Source organism: Corvus hawaiiensis, chromosome 3 (genome assembly GCF_020740725.1).
Source record: "Corvus hawaiiensis isolate bCorHaw1 chromosome 3, bCorHaw1.pri.cur, whole genome shotgun sequence".
Lineage (NCBI taxonomy): Eukaryota > Metazoa > Chordata > Aves > Passeriformes > Corvidae > Corvus > Corvus hawaiiensis.
In genome coordinates, this window is record NC_063215.1 from 12,829,114 (window position 1) to 12,852,369 (window position 23,256).

The 23,256-nt window shown below is 37.5% G+C and overlaps 1 protein-coding gene across 1 annotated transcript; it reads right to left on the reverse strand.

Annotated features, from left to right (window-relative positions):
• Positions 1 to 1,235: 1,235 nt before the first annotated feature.
• DDX1 (DEAD-box helicase 1) lies at positions 1,236 to 21,162 on the reverse strand. The gene is made up of 26 exons (XM_048298154.1): positions 21,104 to 21,162; positions 19,133 to 19,184; positions 18,180 to 18,243; positions 17,626 to 17,655; positions 17,294 to 17,390; positions 15,757 to 15,804; positions 15,540 to 15,623; positions 14,112 to 14,195; positions 13,611 to 13,687; positions 12,314 to 12,386; positions 12,131 to 12,207; positions 11,326 to 11,440; positions 10,698 to 10,836; positions 9,627 to 9,687; positions 8,364 to 8,462; positions 7,587 to 7,676; positions 6,809 to 6,997; positions 5,748 to 5,799; positions 5,154 to 5,300; positions 4,384 to 4,475; positions 3,775 to 3,847; positions 3,248 to 3,320; positions 3,084 to 3,126; positions 2,760 to 2,855; positions 1,878 to 1,998; positions 1,236 to 1,554 (listed from the first exon to the last, which is right to left on the reverse strand). The coding sequence occupies exons 1-26, from the start codon at positions 21,117 to 21,119 to the stop codon at positions 1,424 to 1,426; spliced, it is 2,223 nt and encodes a 740-aa protein (XP_048154111.1). The 5' UTR covers positions 21,120 to 21,162; the 3' UTR covers positions 1,236 to 1,423.
• Positions 21,163 to 23,256: the final 2,094 nt, after the last annotated feature.

Sequence of the window (23,256 nt, forward strand, 5' to 3'; positions counted from 1 at the left end):
TAAAAAAAAAGATCAATGCTTCTAAGGCTTTGATTCCATCTGTCCACCATTTTCCTGTGACTTAAAAATATTTCCCAAGATATATGTCTAAACTAGATGAAACTGGTTTTCATCTCAGCTTCAACTGGCAAACATGAATGATCTGATTCCTTCTGCATCTTAATGATTTTAGGCATTGCAATAAATTAATTTTGATTGACTTATGGTTGACAGATTTCATTACTCTTGTCTGACAAGACCAATGCAACACATGGTAGAACTTTTCTTCCCAAGTTCTAATGATAAGCATCCCATGTAACCTCCCCTCCCCTCAGGATCTAATAGCATCACATAAATTGCTGTAAATGCAATACTTTGTTTAAATTAATGAGACATCTATGTTTTCTATTACAATCCCTGGGTCTCTCAGTCTGCCCTCTCCAGGTAACACTACAAATAATTATTTGCTCAACCTGATTTTAAATTGATTTTCACTGACTTTTGCAAGGCAATGGAACGTTCTGTGAGAAGACAACTTCACAAGGAAGACAAAAGCTTACTTTGATTTGTGGTTGTCTGGCATTCCCAATGACCTGAGATATTCTGAATGACAATTTGCATGTAAAGTCACTGAAATTTCTAATTATCATGAGAAAAGTCTCTGGAGGAAAAAAAGCTAAAAATAAAAAAAAAGCCACATTTGACTACAGTAGTTTGATCTGAATAAATTCAACCTGTCTGAAAGCACCACAAGAGGCATTAAATACTTCAACCTATACTGCTGCATGAAAAAGCTTTTCCTGCAGTTTTATGAACTGCCTTGGTATTTGCATGGTACTCCCCTATGAATTCAAGAGTATTGTAGAAATCTTTGTACAAGATCCATTTTAGACATTTAAGAAACATTAACTTTGAGAAGTCTGGAACTACAGAATCAAAACGCAATTACCAGCCTAGATGTAGGGGTTTAAGGTAACAAAGAGCTTCAGATACATACTTTAGGTCTGTTTTTTTTCTTATTTAGTCTCTCAAATATAAACAACTGTCTGAATGAATATGAATCTATCTTTAGTCAGTCCAGCATTAAAAATTTACAATACACAAATAGTTAAATAATTTTAAATATAAATGAATACAAATATTTAACTCTCCTCCCAGATTTGCTTAACTACTCTGGTACTTTTAATAAATCAACAAACAGTGAAAAGAATGATTCTGCAAATTAATCTGTTAAGGCAAAAAACCAAACAAAACCATTTCATCTTTAACTTGTTTTATTAAGAGAGCAGCTAACTCAACAGTGCTGAACACTCTGTTCATCATGCAAGAAGTATATTTAGTTTTAATTACTTTCTAACTACCTCTACTCAGAGACAGTGTGGGATTTTTGTATTTGCAGGGCAGAGCCTTTATTAACTCAAGCCTTCTCCCTACTGTGGCACAATCAGAATGTTCTGAACAGCTGGTTAGGAAGATAGCCAAGATGCAAGAAAGATGTCTGAGCCTCCTTTTCAAGGGCAGCCAGCTCTTGTACTGTAGGTGCCAGAACATCCACATGGCCTTTATACAGTCCACCTGCCAAAAGAGACACAATCTAAATTACGTGTTCAAAGCCATTTTTCAGCAGAACTAATAATGCTCAACTACAGTCATTCAGAAAGTTAAAATTAATTACTTTGTTAAAAAAAAGCACAAACCAAAACAGGTATACACATACCCTTCTCACTTGCAACCCACAGGCTGCATGTAACAAATGCAGAAGACAGCAAAGAACTAGCAGCTTTTTATAATCCATTTATTTATAATATATTATTTATTTATTATTATTCTGTAGTTACACAGGAGACAAGGAAACAGCACTGCATAGCAAGGGAACTTGAGAGTAGGTCATTGCTTACCACCCAGAGCTCTTTTCTGCCCATATGTAACTTTCCCATCAAAATCATCCACCGGTACTTTTATGTCTGGTTCAACTTGGGCAATAGTGCAGTTTAAGTGTTCTTCAATCTCCCCCAGCAACTAAGAGAAAAAAAACCCCAAGAAGTCTTTAAGTACTCTTATGATCCAAGACTAGTCAAACTAGTGTTCTCAACAGTCACATTTGAGTAGTTTGAACAGGGATGGTACACAGAAAACAATTTGGTCACAGATGCTGAAGACTAACACATTTTTATTAGTTCAGACTATATAAGTTCAGTTCCAATTTCAAAATGTTTTTACCCTACCTAGAAGTCTTTATTTCATATGCTACCCTACTTGTATGAATGAGGCTAATTTATAATAAAGAGCTCTAGTTCAAGCTTATTTTACCCCAGATGATGTATATACCCTTGTTCATTGGAGAAAGAAGGGAAGTACTGCTTTTTAACAAGCATTCAAAGTTGGTATACAAACCCCAATGAAAACCTACTTAAGAGACAAACTATTTCCAGGTTAGAGAAACAACAGTTTTAAGTTACTTACAGTTTTGCAACAAACCATCCAAACAGAAGTATGTAACTAACATCCTCTAAATCTTAACAGATTTTGATTAAGAAGACTATAGGGAAGCTGAAAGTAAGACTCCAACAGAATTGGCTGTGAATATTAAAATAAGCTTTTATAATTAAACAACTTAAAGAACATGTAACTTGAGAAGTTTTTTATTTTTTTTCTTCAAATGGAATCAAAGGTTATAAACACCCTAAGACTAGCTTTGTACTTCAACTACACAGGTGAAACAAGAACTTTATTCCTAAGTCTTTTAGAGGAATTAGGGAACATTTAAGCAAAATGCTTACCTGCATCTCATTGTACCATATGGTACAACCTCCTTCTTCCTTCAGTCTTGTGTTGTAACACCCTTTTCCACGGCTACTGCATACATGATACCAAACCTAGAAATAATGGAGAACAACTTCTAAACTTTGTGAAATAGAGTTTAGGTACATTCATTTTGACTAATTACAGCATGAAAAAGAATTCAGGAATATGTTTAAGATCTCTTTCAATTGAGCACAGACAAATAAACGATATTTCAGTGCAGGATATGAATGTCAGATAGCAGCTGTGGATAGATCTTCAGCGAATAATGTCTGCTCATCTTTGCTTTGGAGTATAATTACCTTTTCTTTCTCTTTTGCCACAAGGGAGATTGCCAAACCCATCCTGAAATATTAGGGGAGAAGGGAGGGAGAAATGTATTTCAGTAACTATTGCCAACTTGTGAAACAATAACAACAACAACAAAATCAAGAAAACCTGATGACTGCTCTGAACACACACGTACCTCTCTGCTCTGCCTACTCTCCCAATTCGGTGAACATAGTTCTGTTTTTCATCAGGGAGTGTCACATTGATAACTGTGTAAGACACAATCCATAAAGAACACAAGATTTTTTTTTTTTAGTATGTGAGCTAAAGTCAAGATCAGACACCTAAAATAAGTATGATTTTGATTGCTGCAAATCCTCTCCTTAGCCTATGTACATACTTTATAGTCTATTACAACAGTTACAGGTGTAACTTGCAATATCTGCAATAAAGCTTTCACTCTCCAACTGTTTTCCCCCTGATTACTCTTTGGCAAGAATGGAAAACCAAATGAACAATTCCCAAAAATGCAGAATATCAGCAGGTATTTGAGAACTTATGGTGAACAAACAAATTAAATACTGCCTAGTTTAATTCCTTTAATATCTTTATCTTTTAAAATTATGCCATAGGTCACATTTATTTTAACTAGTGGACCGGAGTGCAAATATATTGAAGCTCTAATGCAATTCAACAGCTTAAGTTTAAGGAGTTATGTCTTACCATATGGAACACCATGAATATCAATTCCTCTAGCAGCAACATCCGTGCAGATCAAGAAACGGACATCTCCTCTCTGCAAAAACAGAGTTGTAATGAAGTGTTGTGCTAAAGCAAAATCCCAGGCAGTGAAACCACAGTCCTCTGCACTTCTTCACCTTGAAGTGGCTCTGTACATTTAAGAACACTTCAAATAAACCCATGAGTAGCTTGGTCAATTTGCATCCTTGTTTCTTTCCCCAACAGCATAAGGCAAGCAAAAATCAACAAACAGCCTAGCCTAATCAAAACTGAACTGTAATATTTTAGTAACTTTTTTTTTAGAAATCAAGTATTAAAGACTTTAAAAAACAATGTAATTGCTACAGAGTTTAAAGTTAGGTTTTTATTTTAAAATAAGCCTACTATCTTCTCAATTCAAAACTCACAAAGGTAATTTTGATTACCAGTACAGACTTCCAGCTACAGAAAATGTGCCTCACAATTTCAGGAAGTGGGACATACAGCATTTGACTGCAATTTAATTTAAATGGAGAACTAGGAACACAAATTAACATATGAATTCAGATACTGGGAGGTGAGGAAAAAGCCTTCAAGAATCTGCTGCATCACCTTAAATCTTTCCAGGTTTTGCTTTCTTTCTTGAGGTTTTCTATCACCATGCAGACAGACACATGAGAATTGATGTCCCTTCCTATCTGGACCTGAAAGAGTTTGTATGCATTAATAACATCACACATAAGTTATGATACAGAACCAGAAAAAATTTTCACGGGCAAAAAATTTCCCCCCCCAGGCATTGGTGAGGGGGAAAAATACCCAAGACAAATAGTTAAATACCCTTCCACCCTCCTCCCTGGAGCAGGTCTGTGCAGGCATTTCTCCTTACTCCTTCCTCCTCTAAATTTCCCCATTTCTTCAAGTATCTGTTCTTCACCCTTCTCCACACACATCCCCTTTCACTGTTCCCGTTTTCTTCCACATTTCTCCTTCTGTGTCTCCTTATGTATATATATTTGTATACACATATTTCTTCCCATGTCTCTTGCCCTTACCAGCTATCAATTTTACTAATATATTTCAGCAGAGGCACCATATACTCTTCTCACTGGTTCAAATTTTGGTGCATGATGGGTTTCTATCCATTTCAGAACTGTCTGGAACAGGTACAGGACAGTTCATTGCTTTCTTTCACAAACGGCACCCCTGCAGCTGCCTGCTACCAAACCCTGAACTTTATGCTCAGTCAGTACATAAAAAAACTGAAGCACAATTTTATTTGTGCTGTGTCCTAGTATTGGTGACCTCATCATACAATTCTGGTGTTGAAACAACACGAAGTGAGAAAAGTGAGCAGAGTAAGGTTAACATGAAAGCATTACCTCCACCCTGTTGGATGAAGTACTGCTCCATATTATCACAGTCTATTTTAGTCCTGCAGAAAATAATGGCTTGGTCCATCTTGTGCTCTTTGATTGCCCGAACAGTGTATTCTCCTTTTAGAATTTTAATAGCTTCAGACCACATTTCTAAATAAAAATAAAGAAGTTATTTCACTCAAACTGTTTAAAAACATGAAGAACCTTTGAACTGCATACCTTTAAAGTTCCCTAGCCTTCCAGTAGACAGTTAAAACTTTTATTGTTAGAGCAAGTAAGGTAAACCTTCAATTTCTACCTCTCCCCTCAATGCTCCCATATTCCAAGGTGATATAATACAGAAAGAACAAAACCACTCAGAAGTTTCAGGTTTTTTATACAGACCAACAAACACTTGTCTACAAATCTGCAAAATATATATTCAAGTTTCTTTCCCACTCCCCAATTACAGAAATACATTTCTCTTAAGGACTATGAGAATATAGAAATAAAATTTTGGGAGGAACATGACTCAAGGCCAGTTAACTACTAAAATTTACCTTTACTTCAAAACATTTGCAAAAATTTCACAAGCTATTTCTTAGTGTTGCTGATTACCTGGAGTGTTAGCGCCAGGTCGTGTATTGTCTTTTGCATGTACTTCATCAGTCTAAGGACAAACACAAAAAAACCCCCCAAGTCGTTAGTCCACTCTTCACAGAGAAATACTTAACTCCATTGACTTATAACTAGGAAGAAATCAAAGTTTTAAAGTAATCTTAGCATTCTGTTCATCCACCAGCCAAGTTAATCTGCCTTTAGCTAAAGGAAAGTCTTGAGTTTAAGCCCACAAAACTCATTCATAAAAAAGGGAATTAAAATTATTTATGTAGACACTGGCCAGAAAACACCTTTGAACAAAGTGAAGAATTAAAAAATCCCAAACAAACCCGAATCAAAAGGCATTGTCAAATATGGCTAAATCACAAAGAGTAGTTTCTTATCTTTTTCCCTATGCTAGGCTGAATCAGATATGAACTGTAAACCCAAGAAAAATAAACTCATAGTACCTTTTCATTAAGTCTTAGTAACAACATGTGACAGAGATTCCAGAGACAAAGAGGGGTTAAGAAAACCTAGACTTGTAACTGCATCAGAGTTGCCAAGAACAAAATACGGTCCCAGGTTATTCAGAACCTGAATACTAAAGACCTGAACAACGACCACCTTCTCACATGAATAGGTGTCTGGTGAATGTAGAATTTAGAGTCCCAAACGCAGTCTGACATGAAATCCATTCCTCTAAAAACTGCTCATCTCACATGGGTTCAAGACTGAACTACCTCATAGAATGATCCATCCTGGCAGGTTTATTTCTTCCTGCCCAGTCAGAAAAGAGGTACTAAGTACCACAGACCATTAGCTGAGTGAAAAAGCACAGTGCCACTGTTCTCTGTGCAGATAGTCTGTTTCTCTATTAAGCTCCTCCTCAATCATGTCTGTAACACTGAGCTGTTCAGAAACAGTGTTATGACATCACTGATATGATGCTGACTATCATGGAACAAACCATTTCAGATTAAGCTGTTTCAATAGCCAGCAGAGATCCTTCAACACTAGGTCCCTGTTCTGAAGGTTAAATTAGTAAATATGGACAAATAACCTGAAGTTTTACTTACTCTGATATGATTCTTGCCAAGCCTTTCCCAGAGCTTATCAGCTTTTGGATTTACAGGCACAACTACATGGTGTACAGTTTCAGGGACAGAATCTTCTCCTTTCAAATCAACCCAGGTGGGAAAATGCATGATCTTTTCAGATAGCTTTTTCACATCAAAAGAATGCAGTGTTGCAGAGCACACAATCACCTGAGAAGAAGAGAGTCATATGGATACCACTGAAGTAAGATCCTCCCAGCCCAAAAAGACGGGAATAGAACTGGAAGAATGTTATACAGTTGAATAGCATAACGTAGCATAATTAAGAGTCCCTGACTGGATTTCCTCATCACAGGAACCACTCAGCTGGCAAGAGTCAAGGCAACAAGTAAGTTGCTTAACTATTCTCTTACAAAGACCCCATCATTTAGTAGGAAGAACGCTGAACTATTGAAAGCTGATGAATCAAGATTATTAACATATTAGGAATCATGAAGTATGTAGTCAGTCATGTTTTGATACATTTATATATAAATAATTCCAATTAAATTCAAAACTGCTGAACGCTAGGCTTCAATATCTGGAATCCGAAAAATACACATTCACAGGCAATTAGTGAACTCACTGAACAAGTGTTAAGTTTTGGACAAGAGCTTTATCAAACTCCAAAAAAGCATGCTCCATGCCAAATAATAGACAACAACTGAAAGCGGAGCACACCACACACAAAAAAATATCCAAGTGAACAAAACAAACAAAGACCACAACAAAAAAAATCCAAACCACAAATATTTTATACCTGAAGTCTCTTTCCATCTGAGGTTATCTGAGGAATCTGACTGTGGATCCTGTTGATGAAATCTGAATAACCTTGGAGGAGAAGGCCATCCTATGTGGGGATGAAATAAAAGAGATGAAGCTGCAAATCTCCCTCATTTCTCAGTCTTTACACTTGAGTTAGATAAGCAATACACTTATAGCCTCAGAACTTCTTGCTTTTAATTAGCTGGACAGGTCAATGCATGGCAGGGATATTATTACTGAGGAGAAAAAACCCAGTAAAAATATGGAGTATTTATAGTATAGCTGCTGTGCTTCACAAGAAGCTCAGCAGCTACTCCTAGCTAACACCCCAAGGTATTTAATCTTTGTGAATATTCAGTTGTACTACAACAGATCAGAGAGATGCACTTACTTCACAGCACATTGAGTACAACATTCACTGGCCTGAAGACCTACTAGGTTAACTAACAGTTATATTTTTGTCTTTGTCCTTTGAGTTCCCTGCAGTGACAGGGACAGACTTCAATGCCCTGTAAATATAATTTGAAATATATTTCTCTACCAGAAAAATTCCAAACAGATTTAACAGAGAGGCTATGAGGGCGAGGGGAAAAAAAAAGTAGGTTACTGTGGTTACAAACAGTGAGAGGATTAAGGTGGAACAGTGTAGGTATCTAACTGTTCCACTGAACTATCAAATACTATAGAACAATCATGTTTCACTGACTCTTTTTTGCAAATATCATACTGCATTTAAGAACAGAATTTAAGTAGCACTTAGTTCTCTACATACAGCTTCATCCAGAACCAGGAATCTAACTTGAGATAAATTAATCTTCCCCGTTGCAACCAGGTCATCCAGCCTTCCAGGAGTTCCAACAACAATATCCACCTTTGAAATACATAAAGAGTACGAGTTGGTCCTGTAACTAACTAGAGGCATTACAAGTTTTATCTAAGCTTAACACTGTGAGAGAATTATCAGTATAATGCTTTATCCACTATTAATTGTAACTTCATAAAATCCTAGATTAATTTGAGTTGGTGGAATCTCAAGATCATCTGGTCTCCACTCCCACTTTAACATGCCAGTCAAGGACAATTTCCAAGTTACATTAGATAGCTGCCAAGCACAATTTTCAGTACCCTTTTGGAAAGGGATCCTACAACCTCCTGTCTGGGCAACCTGCATTTTGGTTCAACAGGCATTTCATTAGCAGAATCTACCTTAGGGAGGAAGTCTTCCCTTTTTTTGGGAAGTGCTGTGGCCCTTTTTCCCTTCCCTAAATCCCAAGCTCTGTGTAATTTTGTTATTTAAAGCCAACAAACAAATTTGTTTTCAAACGGGGATAAAATAAATTTAACTCTTCTCATGGTGGAAGGATACAAAGTCTATCAAGTATAGAAATAACTTAAGATTTTGCCAGACAAAAGGGTTTACAATCAAGAATTTAGCACTCACATGGAAGTCTAATAATCTTCCAGTTCAAGTAGGCTTAGAAGAAAGTTTGTACTTTGGCAGCTAGAACCACAAGAAAATTTATCAATAGTGATGTGTTTTCACTTCTAGAAGGGAGTCTCAAAAAAAAGACTCTGTGACTCTGTTCTCCCTACACTGTCATTGAATCGATTGCACAATCCATGCTGCTGAAGCCAGACCACTTCCTTCTACATAGGACTGGTCTGTAGTGTAGGTTCACCTTGATAACTGTAGACTATTTTTATTCACAAAAACATGGAACAGAAGTTACTAGGAAAACTGTCTTGTTGGTTAAGGACAAATGGTAAACAGTTAAACCTTTATTTTAAGATTTTCTGGAGTATTCAGGCTTCAACAGAATTTGACTAAGTACTGTAAGCACTTGTATTGACATCGAAGTAAAGGAACAACTACTAGACTGCTGCAACATGAGCTTGTAATAATAATAAAAAATGTTAAAAAGAAAATGTGCAGTCAATAACATGAGTTACAAGAAGCACCATTACTATTCTCTAGCAACATCATGAGTTATTTGGAACCCAAACTATTAAATCATATGAAAAAAATACAACTTACGCCTTGTTCCAGTACAGAGAGTTGATCTCTTGCAGCAACTCCACCAATAATCAGCAGTTCCCTAAAATTACATTAATATATTTGACATTTACCCATTTATTATATTCAGAAGGTACATTAAATATCTGTCTAAAGACTCATTCTTTTATTGATAGCTGACAATTAAAAGCTCTGAACAGTAATTTTAAGAATAATGGAAAAAATCAATTTTGAAATTCATCCCTTCATATGTAGTGTACTGTATTTCAATTCAAGTGAAAACTTTGTGTCCAAGCTGTATTTGAATGTGATTACTTCATCGCTATTGTATTAATCACATCAGCACCTTAACCAATTTAATCTTACAAAAAATGTTAAAAATCTCAAGAATTATGTAACTTAGTTTAATAAAGTTTCCTGTGTTCTTGAACGTTAGAAATGCAAATAACAGTAAATGAAATGCATCTTCCACTGTAGCTTGCCTATTCCCATTGCTTAGTCCTCAGCAATTCTAGTAAATGCACTCTTGTAAACAGACTGTTTAGAATAGGGAAATGTTTAAGTTTTAGAAGTACAGTCAATACAGAGACAACTTTAAACCAAAGAAACTTGTAGATGATTCATTTTTGAGAATTTTATCTCCATGGTAATTTGTCTTGTAGATAACAGACACTATATAACTATTTGATGGAGATGAAAAACAAAATGAGGGGGCAGAGGGAGATGGGGACATAGGAAAATGTTTAGGAAAGAAGGGCATTAAGCAGATGATGTTCTTAGTCAAGAAAAGCATGTGAAGTATCATACTAGTTATCACTGATAAGTGAAAAAAAAAACCCCTACCCACTGAATTTGCCTTTGAGAAAAAGGCAGTCCACAGATAAAACACACCAACCTCCCCTGCAAAAACCCTTAAGTGGTCTAACTGTAGTTGCAAAGTCAAAAGGTCGGTTGGTAGCAGATTATTACTGATACTATTATCAGCAACACTGCAGATTATGATTCACTTAGCTACAAAGTGGAACTCCCCCATCTCCCTGTGAAGTTACATCCATGGAAAATACCATAAATGCAACTAACATACACTATTACCTTAATTTGGGATTATCAACATATTTTTTGAACTGCTTCACATTGTTCAAAGTTTGTTCTGCCAGCTCTCTTGAAGGTTCTACAATCAATGCTTTTGGAGCATTTGGAAGGTTCTGTGCTTGAACCACTTGCGCACTTCCTAAGTGGGAAAAAAAAAATCACCATTAATACAAACTACATTCCTATTCTGAGATCTTTTACTGGAAACAAATTTGTATTTTCTATTAGTAATTAAAACCTCATAATTTGAAATGCTCCATTAAAAGGTTATGTGATTGCTCTCTCAATTATGAATAACTTCAGAATAATGTTCAAAAATTATAAGTGGGTGTACTGGTCATGCAGGATTATCCATTCTATTCCTGAACATAAAGATCCACATTTATTTTTGCAATAACACTGTTGGAAAACTGAGATGGACTTCTTTTATCTGATGCATTTCTAAATTTGAAATATTGAAGATTGTTGGTGGTTTAAGATTAAGAAAATCTGCTGTACTTTAAAAGAAGTATCAATATGTCTTTATTACTGCTATGTTCAAGACCTTTCTGATAGCAACTAAAGGGATCAAAAGATGCTCTGTAACACAACCTGAATACAGAAACAAGAGAAGTTTGTAAAATCTAACCTGCATGTTGTGATTTTACAACACTACCCTCAGGAGCCTTGCAAAGACCAATATAGCCATCTTTTGGTGGAAACTTGAAATCTTCTTCACCAAAATTGAATTTCAATTCAGCATTCTAGGTTTCAAGAAAATTGTGTCATACAAACAGATTCAAGGGACCACATAAAAGGAGAAACAATTCAACAATGAAAAAAACAGACAGAGATGAGGAAGGTCTTTTCTTCTCCCATCTTACACATTCCTCTTCCCCAAGTTACCACTGAAACCTTGCTGGAACTTAAAACCAACCAAACAAGCAGAAAAAAGCTAACAAAAAGCCAAAGCACTTTTTCTGAATTTGTACATTTCTCTAACCACTGAAATGTTTTGCTAAAATCTTTACTGCTTGAGAGATAGACTCAAAAAGTAACTCAGAAAGACGTAGTACTACACTACAGTAATGTTAAAGTTCAGAACAAATGAAACATGAAATCTGACTTTCAAGCTATTTGCTTACATCAGTTGTGTAACAGTATATCAAAGTTTAATACACACACCATGGCACGGTTATTAGGAATTAGTTATCCATGCTATTCTACCTTTAAATTCAAGATTAAAATTTGAATTTAAACATCTAGCTTAAATGGTAGTGAAAGCTAACACACACATTATTACTTCAGTAGTGAATACTGGTAAACCAAAGAAAACTGACTTTACACGTACACCTGCAGTAACTAAGTCGCTATGCAAATTTTATACTTAAGTAGCTCATTAACAAACCCAGAAAAATTATAATCATCTTGGACATCTGTAATATTCCTGTTACCTTCAGTACACAAGCTGCAAAAAGTGCCTGGTTCCTTATATGTGGTGGGATTTCAAATGCAAGGCCAAGGTCCTTCCCTGAAAGTAGGATTAGTCATCAGACTCTCCAAGTCTATGCATTCCTCTCCCTCCCTCCCAAGTGAAAGCATCAAATAAAATTCCAAATAAAGAGAATAAAACTTACCATTTTTGGAAAATTTTATTTGCCCTTTTTCTGTGTCTAGATAGCACCCAATTGTATCATGCATAGTGAATTCCTGCAAAAGAAAAAACGTTTGTGAAGCTAAGAGATTTTCAGTGCATTAAGACTTAGTGCTTGTATTCTGTCAGCTTTTAGTTTTCCAGCCTCTCCCTACTAAATGCTGACTCTTGAAAGAAGCAAGTTCAATTTATTTCAGTAAGACCAGTAAACAGAAAGCGTATTTTTATTTGATTACAAATCTTCAGTGAACTGCCCAATTGATCTTAGATATTCAACATTTATTGCTGCTTTAAATTTACTTTAAACACAATGACAATGATACATTTAAGTATCATTTACCTGGAAGTATTCTGCATTATGGAAAAGCACATTAGCCATGTATTTATTAGCCAATGTAAATCTAAGCATAGAGCACCAAACGTGGCATCAGAAACTTGTATTTTGACTATAAAAAAAGACTAGCTCTTCAAGATGCTGCTGTGTGTATGTTATGTATACTCACATGCTTTATTTAATTATCTTGAGATCTTTTAAAGGTATTCAATAACATCTATATATTACAGTGCTTCTAATCAACAGCTCAAGAGTTACTATTAAACAAGCTACAATAGTCATAAAAGTTGCAAGTTTTATGGCATTGAATCATTACCACAAAAAGACTTGAGTTTCTGCTGTAACACCCATATTTATATAAATTATGTTTAAACATCTGAATTCCACTGGTACACTAGGCAAAAACCACCACTGACATTCCCAGCAGACACCATAAAAGTGCACATTAAGGTAATGGCAAACCCAACTCAATAGCCAGAACAGTGCACCCTGTTTTATTAGCATTCAATAATGCATTTTGACAGATTACAGAGTTGTGCAATTACTTCTATTTTAACTTCTAGTAAGCAGAATACGATGCCCTCACTTGGACATTCACTCAGGTATACAGATGGGTTGAATTGTTCAAGCTAAAACTGAAGTAAGTCAAGACAAATCTCAAGAGGTCAGTTAACTTTTAACCTGTAACACACAGCAAAATTTTAACTTCTAAATAAGAGTCAATCTAATTGCAGTCTAACCACAATCATGTCTCAAGCTTGTAACTGCTTCTGTCAAATCTCTTAATAAGCTTTTATCCAAAAATACTTGAATGTTTCACTGTCCTTTTGCCCAGTGAACCTTCCTCAGAAGTGGACACTATTTCAAAGGACAGTTGATTGTAACAGCACAAGAGTAACATGCAAAACTTTTAATAGTATTTCTGTCAAATGCAATTTAAGCTTACCTCACCATAGCTGTCAAATTGCTTGTTGTGAGATTTCTTACCAGTGCCACCAAAGCCAAAGCCAAATTTATCAGTGCCTGAAGACAAGACAGTAGGCTTTTATTTTTTGGTTGATAGGTTATGCTTTTCCCTCTTTGTATCAGTAACTGAAATTGCTAACATTAACGCGTAAACAAATAATACACAGTGCTAATTACAGACTTCTGACCTGGATGTATACCAAACTAGTACTTTTGCAGCCATAGATTTATTGATTTTACTAGTCTCCATGCACCTTCATTAAAAAAAATGACATAAAAGGCAGAAAGTCACAGAAGACAAGAAAACACTGCCACCTCAAAAGACTTCCCCTTACAGGAAGTAAAATACAAGAAGTTTTCAACTCTCTGATATTGGGATCCTTCCCAAGGAGTCCATTCTCTGCAATATTAGAACATGACTGCAGCCATACCATGTGAATATAAAAACTACCCTATATAGGTTCTTTAGAAGGAAACTCACCCAGATCTAGTGAAGCCTGCATAGTTGACCAACCAACTCTGCACAAGCCTTGGTCATGACAGGAAACTTCATAATAGTACTTCCCTTTAAAAGAAAAAGAAAGGATCTAATACAACACCCAAATTCACTAAACTGGTTCAGTCTTGCTACTTCTAAGCCCATACAAATCTAACATTCCCAGTCCTGCTGAAAGTGTTATAAAATCCCCTACTGTGTTTGTGTGAGAAGGTTGTGTGTGTACCTATGTATGAAATGAAGAAAAGCAGGCAAAAGAGACAAAGTGCACACTAAGAGGTAGTGTGTGAAAGGCTCCAAAGGAGTGATAAGAGAGAAGAGTGGTCCTACTGAATCTACAGGAACGATAAACTCAGGACACAAGGTTCTGCAGAATCAGTACCAGACCACCAGCATACCCCAGCATCAACAACTGGTTGTGCCACCTGAAGCACATCCAGCTGGCTGTTATGTACACAGAGACTACAGAATTATCTGCACACCCCGTGAAAGGAGACTGTTTAGGGTCTTTCTGAACACACACCTAGAACCACTGGAGTATCAGGATGACTGCTTCTGAGTCAAGTGTTAGGGTTGGCTTCTCAACTATTGCTGCAACCACAGAACCATAAAATTTTTGAATGCACACATCTGTGTGAAGCGAGTAAACAACTCAAAGTACTGTGTATATAACTATTCCCCAATAAAAATGCATTCTGATGAATATTAGTTACAACTTTTCCTCCTTCAACGCAAGTCTCCTAATGATGCCTAAAGATTTTCAGCTTTTAATGTATTCTCCGTGTACGTGTAGCTTTCTGGACTGTTAAATGTCTAGGTATAACTTCTCGTACTTTTCCAGCTTTCTTTCCCACAGTGAACAAACTCTTATCAATGCATTCTTAAAATTTTGTTTACTCTTGCCTGTTAAGTTTACCAAGGACATTTTATTTTGTATCATGTATCACAGCTATAATAAAGGTAGTGTTAGAGGACCAGGGTGGAGGTCTCCAGTGGGGGAGAACCCTGGCAGGGAGATTACCTAACCAACTGCTTTCTAACTGGACAATACTGGCTGGATATTCTAACTGCCCAATCTTCTAAAATGCTATGAATCTAATCTGGGACATGGTTTTCTCCATACTGTGGATCTGAAAGCTTTCAAGTGAAGGTTGTCTTTTCTATTATCATTTTAATGGGTTTTTTTTGGGAAGGTTTCATTTCCAGGCATCACTATCAGGGAAAAGGTAATTTACAACACAAGGAGAACAAAACAGAGGTATTTTTATTTCAAAGTCTTAAGCTAGCAGTAAATTTAGTCAGACGGATAGAAAGTTTTTAATGCAGTCATCTACATTAACAATGGGTGAAAAGCAGGCATTTCAGCTGAAACTTTTCTGGAAGAGTATTCAAAACACATCATTTTACATGTACCTTTAGTCACTCCTCTAGTTGCTCTGCATCCATGCCATTCTTTTATCTCTCTGCTTTGACAACACAAACCATCCGATCCAATTGCTGAAAATTACAAGACAATTTTAGTTAAATAAACTGCCTAACTGCTTTTAAAAGAAAATTTCATGCATGCTTTCCTCTGCTTTATTCTTGTTTACCAAGCAAATGTTTTCAAGTGAACAGCAGAACAACTCACCAAAAGCTGATCCTCTGTCATAGGGGTTCATTTGCCATTTATTGAGCACTAAGTTTGAAAGACAGTAACAGAAAAACCATTAAATCAACAAAGCAAGCCTGGAAAACTCAAATTAGAAGTTCACATTTTTTCTACAGTGTTTGGCTTAATTTTCTGGGGAAACAGTTTTGATCCAATGAAATTCATATGAGTTCAAAATGAAGGCCTACAATTTGAAGGAGGAGCACATATGCTTAATGCAAAGGAATTCTATGGAAGTTTAGATTATTCCATTAAGGAGAACACAGATTAAGTTACTTAAAAATGCAACTGAAACCAATGAAGAATTTAATAAAATAAGGCAGTTCCACACAACCAGTATCAAATTCAGCTAGAAAATATCCAAAACTACATTAAGAACAACAAATTTGAAATGCATTATTTGCCATTTCTGTTCCAAGCTTACATTAAGATATTTTTCAGGCTATGAGCTAAAATGTCATTACTAATGAGCTAAGATACATGCACATAAAATTTCTGACTTCGTTTTTCATATGCCTAACAACATGCTGTAATAAAATCTATACATGATTTAAAGAAAAAAAAAACAGATGTAAATTCAATTAGGTTTAATGAGTATATTTGTGTATCCATATTACATTCTCTCAAGCAGGATTTTATGGTTTGTTTTTTTTTTTTTTTACTGTCACCAGTGCAGCAGTAGTTGCAATGACGACAATTTCTATAACATCTTCAGAGTGCTGTTTATACAGATACTGTTCACTTACATAAAACCCAATCTATCAATACCACAGACTGGACATGATTATTGGCTTTACAGTTGCAAGCTTAATTAAATAGACACTCAAATACTGTGAGTGTATTATCATGGTTACAACCCATTCTGTATAGCTGAGTTCTGGCCCTGTGCATTTCCTGCTCAATTCAATGTTTACTAGAATAAACCTGTAACAACTCAAGATGTTGTTATCCAATTCCAAACCTAGGCAGGTGCCAAAAGGAACACAACAGCTCTACTCAGCACAGCAGAATTGAATTATCCTACACTGTTACCCCAGCTGCACAAAAATACGCTCGAGCCTAGAAGAGCTTTCTGCTCAAGCTCACTTAAGAAGCCCAAACCAACTCCACGGTGTCATAGCTGGTCTCACCTATTCCTGCAACTGGAAGATGTTTTTTAACTCCTTCTTTTAAGATGGACACCACCACCACCACTTCACATCTTGCAAGGCACTAACCTAGCATGGGTTTCAGAAGAACACTGAAAACCAAGGTGTGGATCAGCCAGCCTCAACTGAAAATTTGAGCATTACTAAGAGTCTGCAGTCCAATACACACCAGTTCTTTCCATTATTCCACCAGTAAATTTATATTCACTGCTTAATGAAGTGCTGAATGATGATATTCTATTTACATTATCCCAAATTATGGAAAAAATACTTATCTAATGGCAGGTTAACTTTACTTTGAAAGGTTACAAAATCAACATGAGTTAGCAGAGCTTCAAATTTGAGGAGTGCGACATATAAAAACTTACCTCCCCCTCCAGTTTTAATTGTGGCTTTTCCTTTCTTGCCTTCCATTTGGTCTTTCAGCGTTTCATAAACAATCTGGATAACTGGAATGCTGAAAGCCTAAAATGAAAAGCTACTTTCATTCCACAAGTTATACACTTACTTCCAGCCTTGTTTTGGGGTGCAATACCCAGGGCCAGAAACACTGAAATACATTCCTAAATACATGTTGGTAAAGACTATTACCAACAATGCCGTAAACACATATACACATACTCTCTGCATATGTGCATACACACCACCTCTCACCACTTAAAGACTTTTACTTTCTACTCATTTAAATTTGATTACTTACACCAGTTTTTCCACTTCCAGTTTCAGCAGCCTATAGGATGAAAAACATAAGAGTTTAACCAGGACTTTAAGAACTGTCCTAGAATTCTATTTTGATAAATCAAGTTTATTTTTAGGAAGTATTATTTCAGTTTATGAAATCAAGGACATCTATCCATAGATCTAATGATGATGATGATGAACAAAGCATACTAATCTGATACTTTCCAGGTTATTGATACTGCAGCATTGGCTTAGGCAGTATCAGCCATGTTCCCTACATTTTGGCATTTGCAGCCAAAAGCAAAGTAGGTAAGATCAGACAGCCCTCACTCATGAGGCAGTGCCTGTCAAGAAGTCAAAAAATGAAGCCTAATACCCCCAGATTTCATCTGCAAGAACAGCTGGAAACACACCAGGAACCCAAACAGGCTTTTTAGCTGAAGAACTTTCTGCTGAAGTAGGACAGAAGAGCTAATCTAACTGTGGACCCACATGGAAAGAACAAAATTGACCATACAAACAACAATTAAAAGGCACAGGATTTCTATGAGTAGGGCTATCCTGCATACATACCATAAGCACATCACCACCTCCCAGGATCAGTGGGATGGATTCTGCTTGGATATCTGTAGGGAGACTACAGGAAAGAACACATTAACACAAGATAATATTCGACATCAGCAGAAAAAGAAATTTTTACTTATACAGAAATTCATAGAAACCATGGTCATCTGCAAGATAAAGCAGGTAACTGCTATTCCTCCTAGCTTGCAGCAGATTCAGCAGCACCTTGATAAGAGAATTACATGTCACATCACTATGCCAAACCATAAAAGAGACATACTAACTATATATTCCTTGTCTTTCTTTCTTCAAGTGAATTTTTTCTTAAAGCCACTTATGCAGCCCCCATTTACAAGATTCCTGTTCAAAACTGGAAAAGGAAGTGAAGATAACTAAATGCAACCAGCATTTTCAGATAATCACAGCCAATTAATACCATTCATATTAGAAGAACTACATCCATTAAGTTTGTCCATATTGACAACATTCTGAATGACAATTCAAAACAAACTCTGAAGTAAAAAAAATTTGGCCAAACAAGTAACCAAACACAAGAATAAGAACATTTTTAGAAGACTAACACACAAGCATTAAGTTTGAAAAACACAATTACAGACCACAGTCTGGAAAACATGTACTGAACTAGCATCAACTATGTGACAGTATTTCATCCAATAATCCCGTGATACATAATAAATAAACCAGAGGGACAGAGCCTTTTGTCAAATAAAAGAATTGAGGCATAAGTAGTCATGCTTTGCTTGTCCAAGTTCAAATGTTACCACTGCAGTCACAATTTGAATTCTTCAATCTTTCACACTAAAGAGAAGTGCATGTAGATGCAGTGACAGTTAAAGGAAAATACACTTTCACTTTGCTTTAATGTGACAGCAGAGGTGCTTTAAGAAGCATGTCATACATTGCTGAAAGGCAAATTAAGAGCTTGCCACACTCCTACTTACAGCCAGTCCATCTCCTCCACTGCTTGAGCTATCTCAGGCATAACACCCATTTCTGTAAGACAAGGCAGAAATGATCAAGCAGTGTTATTTACCTCAACGCAGCCCAAAAGATTACCAAGCATCAACACTTCCAGCTACAGACAAAACCATGGAAAACTAATTTTTTTGGCAACAGCATGTGCAGCCTGCACTACAGCACCCACTGACAGAAAAGAAACATTATCCCCTCCTCACAGGCAGCTTTGAGGATTGTTCTCATGTACAGCAGAGTAACTCAGGCATGCACAGGGGCAGGTACAGACATAGCAGCAAAGCAAACACACTGGGAACAGAGCACCATTTCAAGGGCAAGGTACTTATCTTTGCACATTTACAGAAACTGCCTATGCAGACAACAGGAAAGACTTCACTAATCACAAATGTCCCAATTCTCTCTACAGTTGAGATGCAAACAATAGAAAACACCTGTATCCTGTAAAGACTCTAGTTCACTAAATCTTGCCTTAGACACTTACAGAATGTACATAAGATGGCAATGCCTTGATTTTGGTAAAGTTATTAATTACATCCATCTTTGAAAGTTTTTTTCCTTGGATACCCCTTCTGGCAAACTCCTATCAAGCGGCTGTACCTCAGACACAAGTTAAATATGGAGAAACATGTTTGTATGTTGATAAACAAATCCTCTGTATTTAAAAAGGAAAACAAAAGAAGCCTGCAGCTATACAATAAGGACAAGAGGAAAATGAATCCTAAGCAACCAAAATGATGGTAGCATACCATCAAAATAACAACTTATCTGTTGGTCATCTCTTTGGGTACATATGGTTACTCTAAATCAATTCCTTTAACTATAAATATGCACCTTTCTAAGCAGAGGTTTTACACACTCTGCACTGCCACATGCTGGGTTTCAGACACGGCATGCACATGGACTGAGCTGGGCTGGCACAGATGGATGTGTGCAGCCAAAAGTTAATCTTCCATTTGCTGTGATACAAATAATAATAAACATGTTTTGTCATGTGATTTCAGGAAGCTTTGATATTTTCAAGTGCTGGCCTGCACTCCTACAAAAGCAGGCAATTGACATAAGCAAAAAAGTGTTGCCCATAGTAATCAAAATCAATTCCTACTGATTTCAAGTTGGAAACAGATCCATACATAATTTTTCTCCAATACTCCCAACTCACACAGCTTAATTCAATATAAAGTACAAGGATTTAATCAAATAATGACACTATGATATTTTCCTCAACTACATCCAAATTAATCCTGCTGTGTAGCATCCAAACTGATCTCTAGATCTCAGGAAGAAGACTCAGCATTTCCCCCTCATGATAAGATGTAAGAAGTTCAGTTAAAGAAAAAACAAATTAAAAGCCCCATATACATTAACGTTAAAACTTTACAGAACCGTGACCTTAGCTGACTGCCTACTTGTAAAAATATCTGCATGGGACAGGGGACATAAGGAAGGATGTTTCCTCATCTAACAGTAAACTCTGGAATTACAGTTTACTATTACATACCCACAGTTTATACAATACATATAGTTTGCTAAGCCGCATCGCCCAGCGGAACTTCTCATATAAAATCCATTTATGCAGTTCACTGGAACACAGAAAATAGTCGTGATAAACCTCCTGTTACTGAAACTAATGAGCATGAGGAACGAGCCTAACTTCTAAGCAGCCCCTTTGCTGAATCCACATATGCAATAAAACCTGCAAAATCATTCCGATAACCACTTGTCACGGCCTGCAGAAGCCCGAGGACACGGGGAGAGGCACATACATCCCCCGCAGGCCTCGCAACCTCCAGCTTGATACATGGTCAGCCACACACTACCGCGGGCCGGCTGGGAGGGCCCGAGGAGCACCCCCCTGCGCCGCAGGGAGCCCGGGGGCCAGCGGGCAGAGGCGAGAAGCTTCCTTAGGGCCGACACCCCGCGGTCCCCGCGCCACGTACCCGAGAACGCCGCCATCTTCGCCCGGAGAGCACCGCGAACGGCGCAGGCGCAGGCCGCCGCTTTATGGGGCCGGGTGGGCGCAGGAGCCGCCGCTTTATGGGGCCGGGTGGGCGCAGGAGCCGCCGCTTTAGGGGGCCGGGTGGGCGCAGGAGCCACCGCGGCGCGCGTTCCGCCCCGGCCCGCATGCGGTGAGCCGAGGTACTCCCACACACGGACCGCAAACGCACCGAGGGGGGATTTTAAACGCAGGCTAATAGGGGTACGTTATTCTCCAGTTTTTACAGAAGTTTACCCAAGTTCTGCACCATCTTGTTCTAAGATAACTTCTAGTGATATTAAACGCAAGAATCTTCGGTGTTTTGTAAAAACAAGATTAGATTGCAAGTGCAGAAATGCAGCTTCTACAGCAACATCACGAGCCAATGGTGCATTTGTCTGCTAAGTGGAAGGCACAGTATAAACTATTGCCTACTGTCTTCCACTGTGAAGCACAGCTTCAATCTCTCCTAAGGCAGCATGAGACAGACACACATCTGGTTCAAAGGCCAAAAAAACCAACCCAAAACAAGCATCTCTGACAATGACTTTCTCATGACTACTGTGTTGCAATTTGAATACTGGTTTTGTCCTGGTGGTTTGTTTCAAGACCTTTTTGAAAACTTACTGAGCCCTACTGGCTGTTAACTTAAACTGTAGAAACTGGTGTCATGCAGATAAAAATACAGCAGGGTATTTTATACTCTTTGTACCAGGCTGTTTGCATTGCAATGGTTTCTCATGTATTAATAATTCTTTTGGGAGTATCTTCCTTTGATGTGCCTCTTTTCTTTCACTATTATTTCCTATATCTGTCAATCATTAATTTGCTTGCTTTCAGATAAATGACAAAACTAGTAATTTTTTTAAAGGCACAGATAAGAATAATGTACAGATTCAACCATGACTGCTAAGAAAACCTGTTTGTAGGCAGACCTTGATATCAATATATACTGCTGCTTGTTGGTGGGGAATGTGGAGTAGAATTTACTATAAATCTCCCACAATTCTTTGAAACTTACAAACACAATGTTATACTATTTACCATTGGTTTACAAGCTACATTGTCAAATATAGCTTAAAAAATATAAGGACGGTCAAAAGGCATTTTTTTTTCAGTAGTTGTTTCTTCTTCAAGTCTTTCCCAAGTATCCAACAGAGCTTTCATACTGCCCTGAATCCCTAGTTTCAGAATTTGAATTTTAGTTTAACCTAATTCTAGGCTGCAGAGTTGCCTACAAGAGCTTACTAAACACAAGTGAAAGTTAGACTGCAGGAGCAGAAGTGTCAGGGTGTGAAGTGATTTTATTTCTATTTTACAATCGCTTTATCAAGTTGCAGGAAAGAGGCTGAAACATCAGTCTTTTCGTAATTATTTCACAAAATCAATTAGGTTGGGAAAGATCTCTGAGATCATCGAGTCCAACCTGTGATTGAACACCACCTTGTCGAGCAGACCACGGCACTGAGTGCCACGTCCAGTCAGTCTTTCCTTCACAGCTCCAGGGATGGTGACTCCACCAACTCTCTCGGCAGCCCATTTCAATGTTTTAACAACTCTTTTTGTGAAGAAATCCTTCCTGGTGTCCAACCTGAATCTCCCCTGGTGCAGCCTAAGATTGTCCTCTCATCCTATTGTTTCTTGCCGGGGAGAAGACTGGCCCTCACCTGGCTACGCCCTCCTTTCAGGCGGCTGTAGAGCGTGGTAAGGTCTCCCCCGAGCCTCCTTTTCTCCAGGCTGATCACCTCCAGCTCTCTCATCAGACTGGTGCCCCAGACCCTTATCAGCTCCGTTGCCCTTCTCTGAACATGCTCCAGCCCCTCAATATCCTTCCTGATGTGAGAGGCCCAGAATTTACAAACAGGCTCATTTTATCTGCTTGAGAGAGCTGAACGGTAAGAACTCAAACTTGTAGGACTGAAATATTTTGAAGTCCTACACCATTAAAGCACCATTAAAGTTGGAAGAACAACTTGCGAGAAATTACTTTTTGCTTTTTCCCCCATCTTTCGCCCCTATTCAGTAAGGGCTTAATCCACGCCCTGATGTCTCGCCTGCCCCAGGCGTTCCCTGCCCCGAGAGCCCTGACGCTGCGGGCCGGCGCCGCACGAGTTA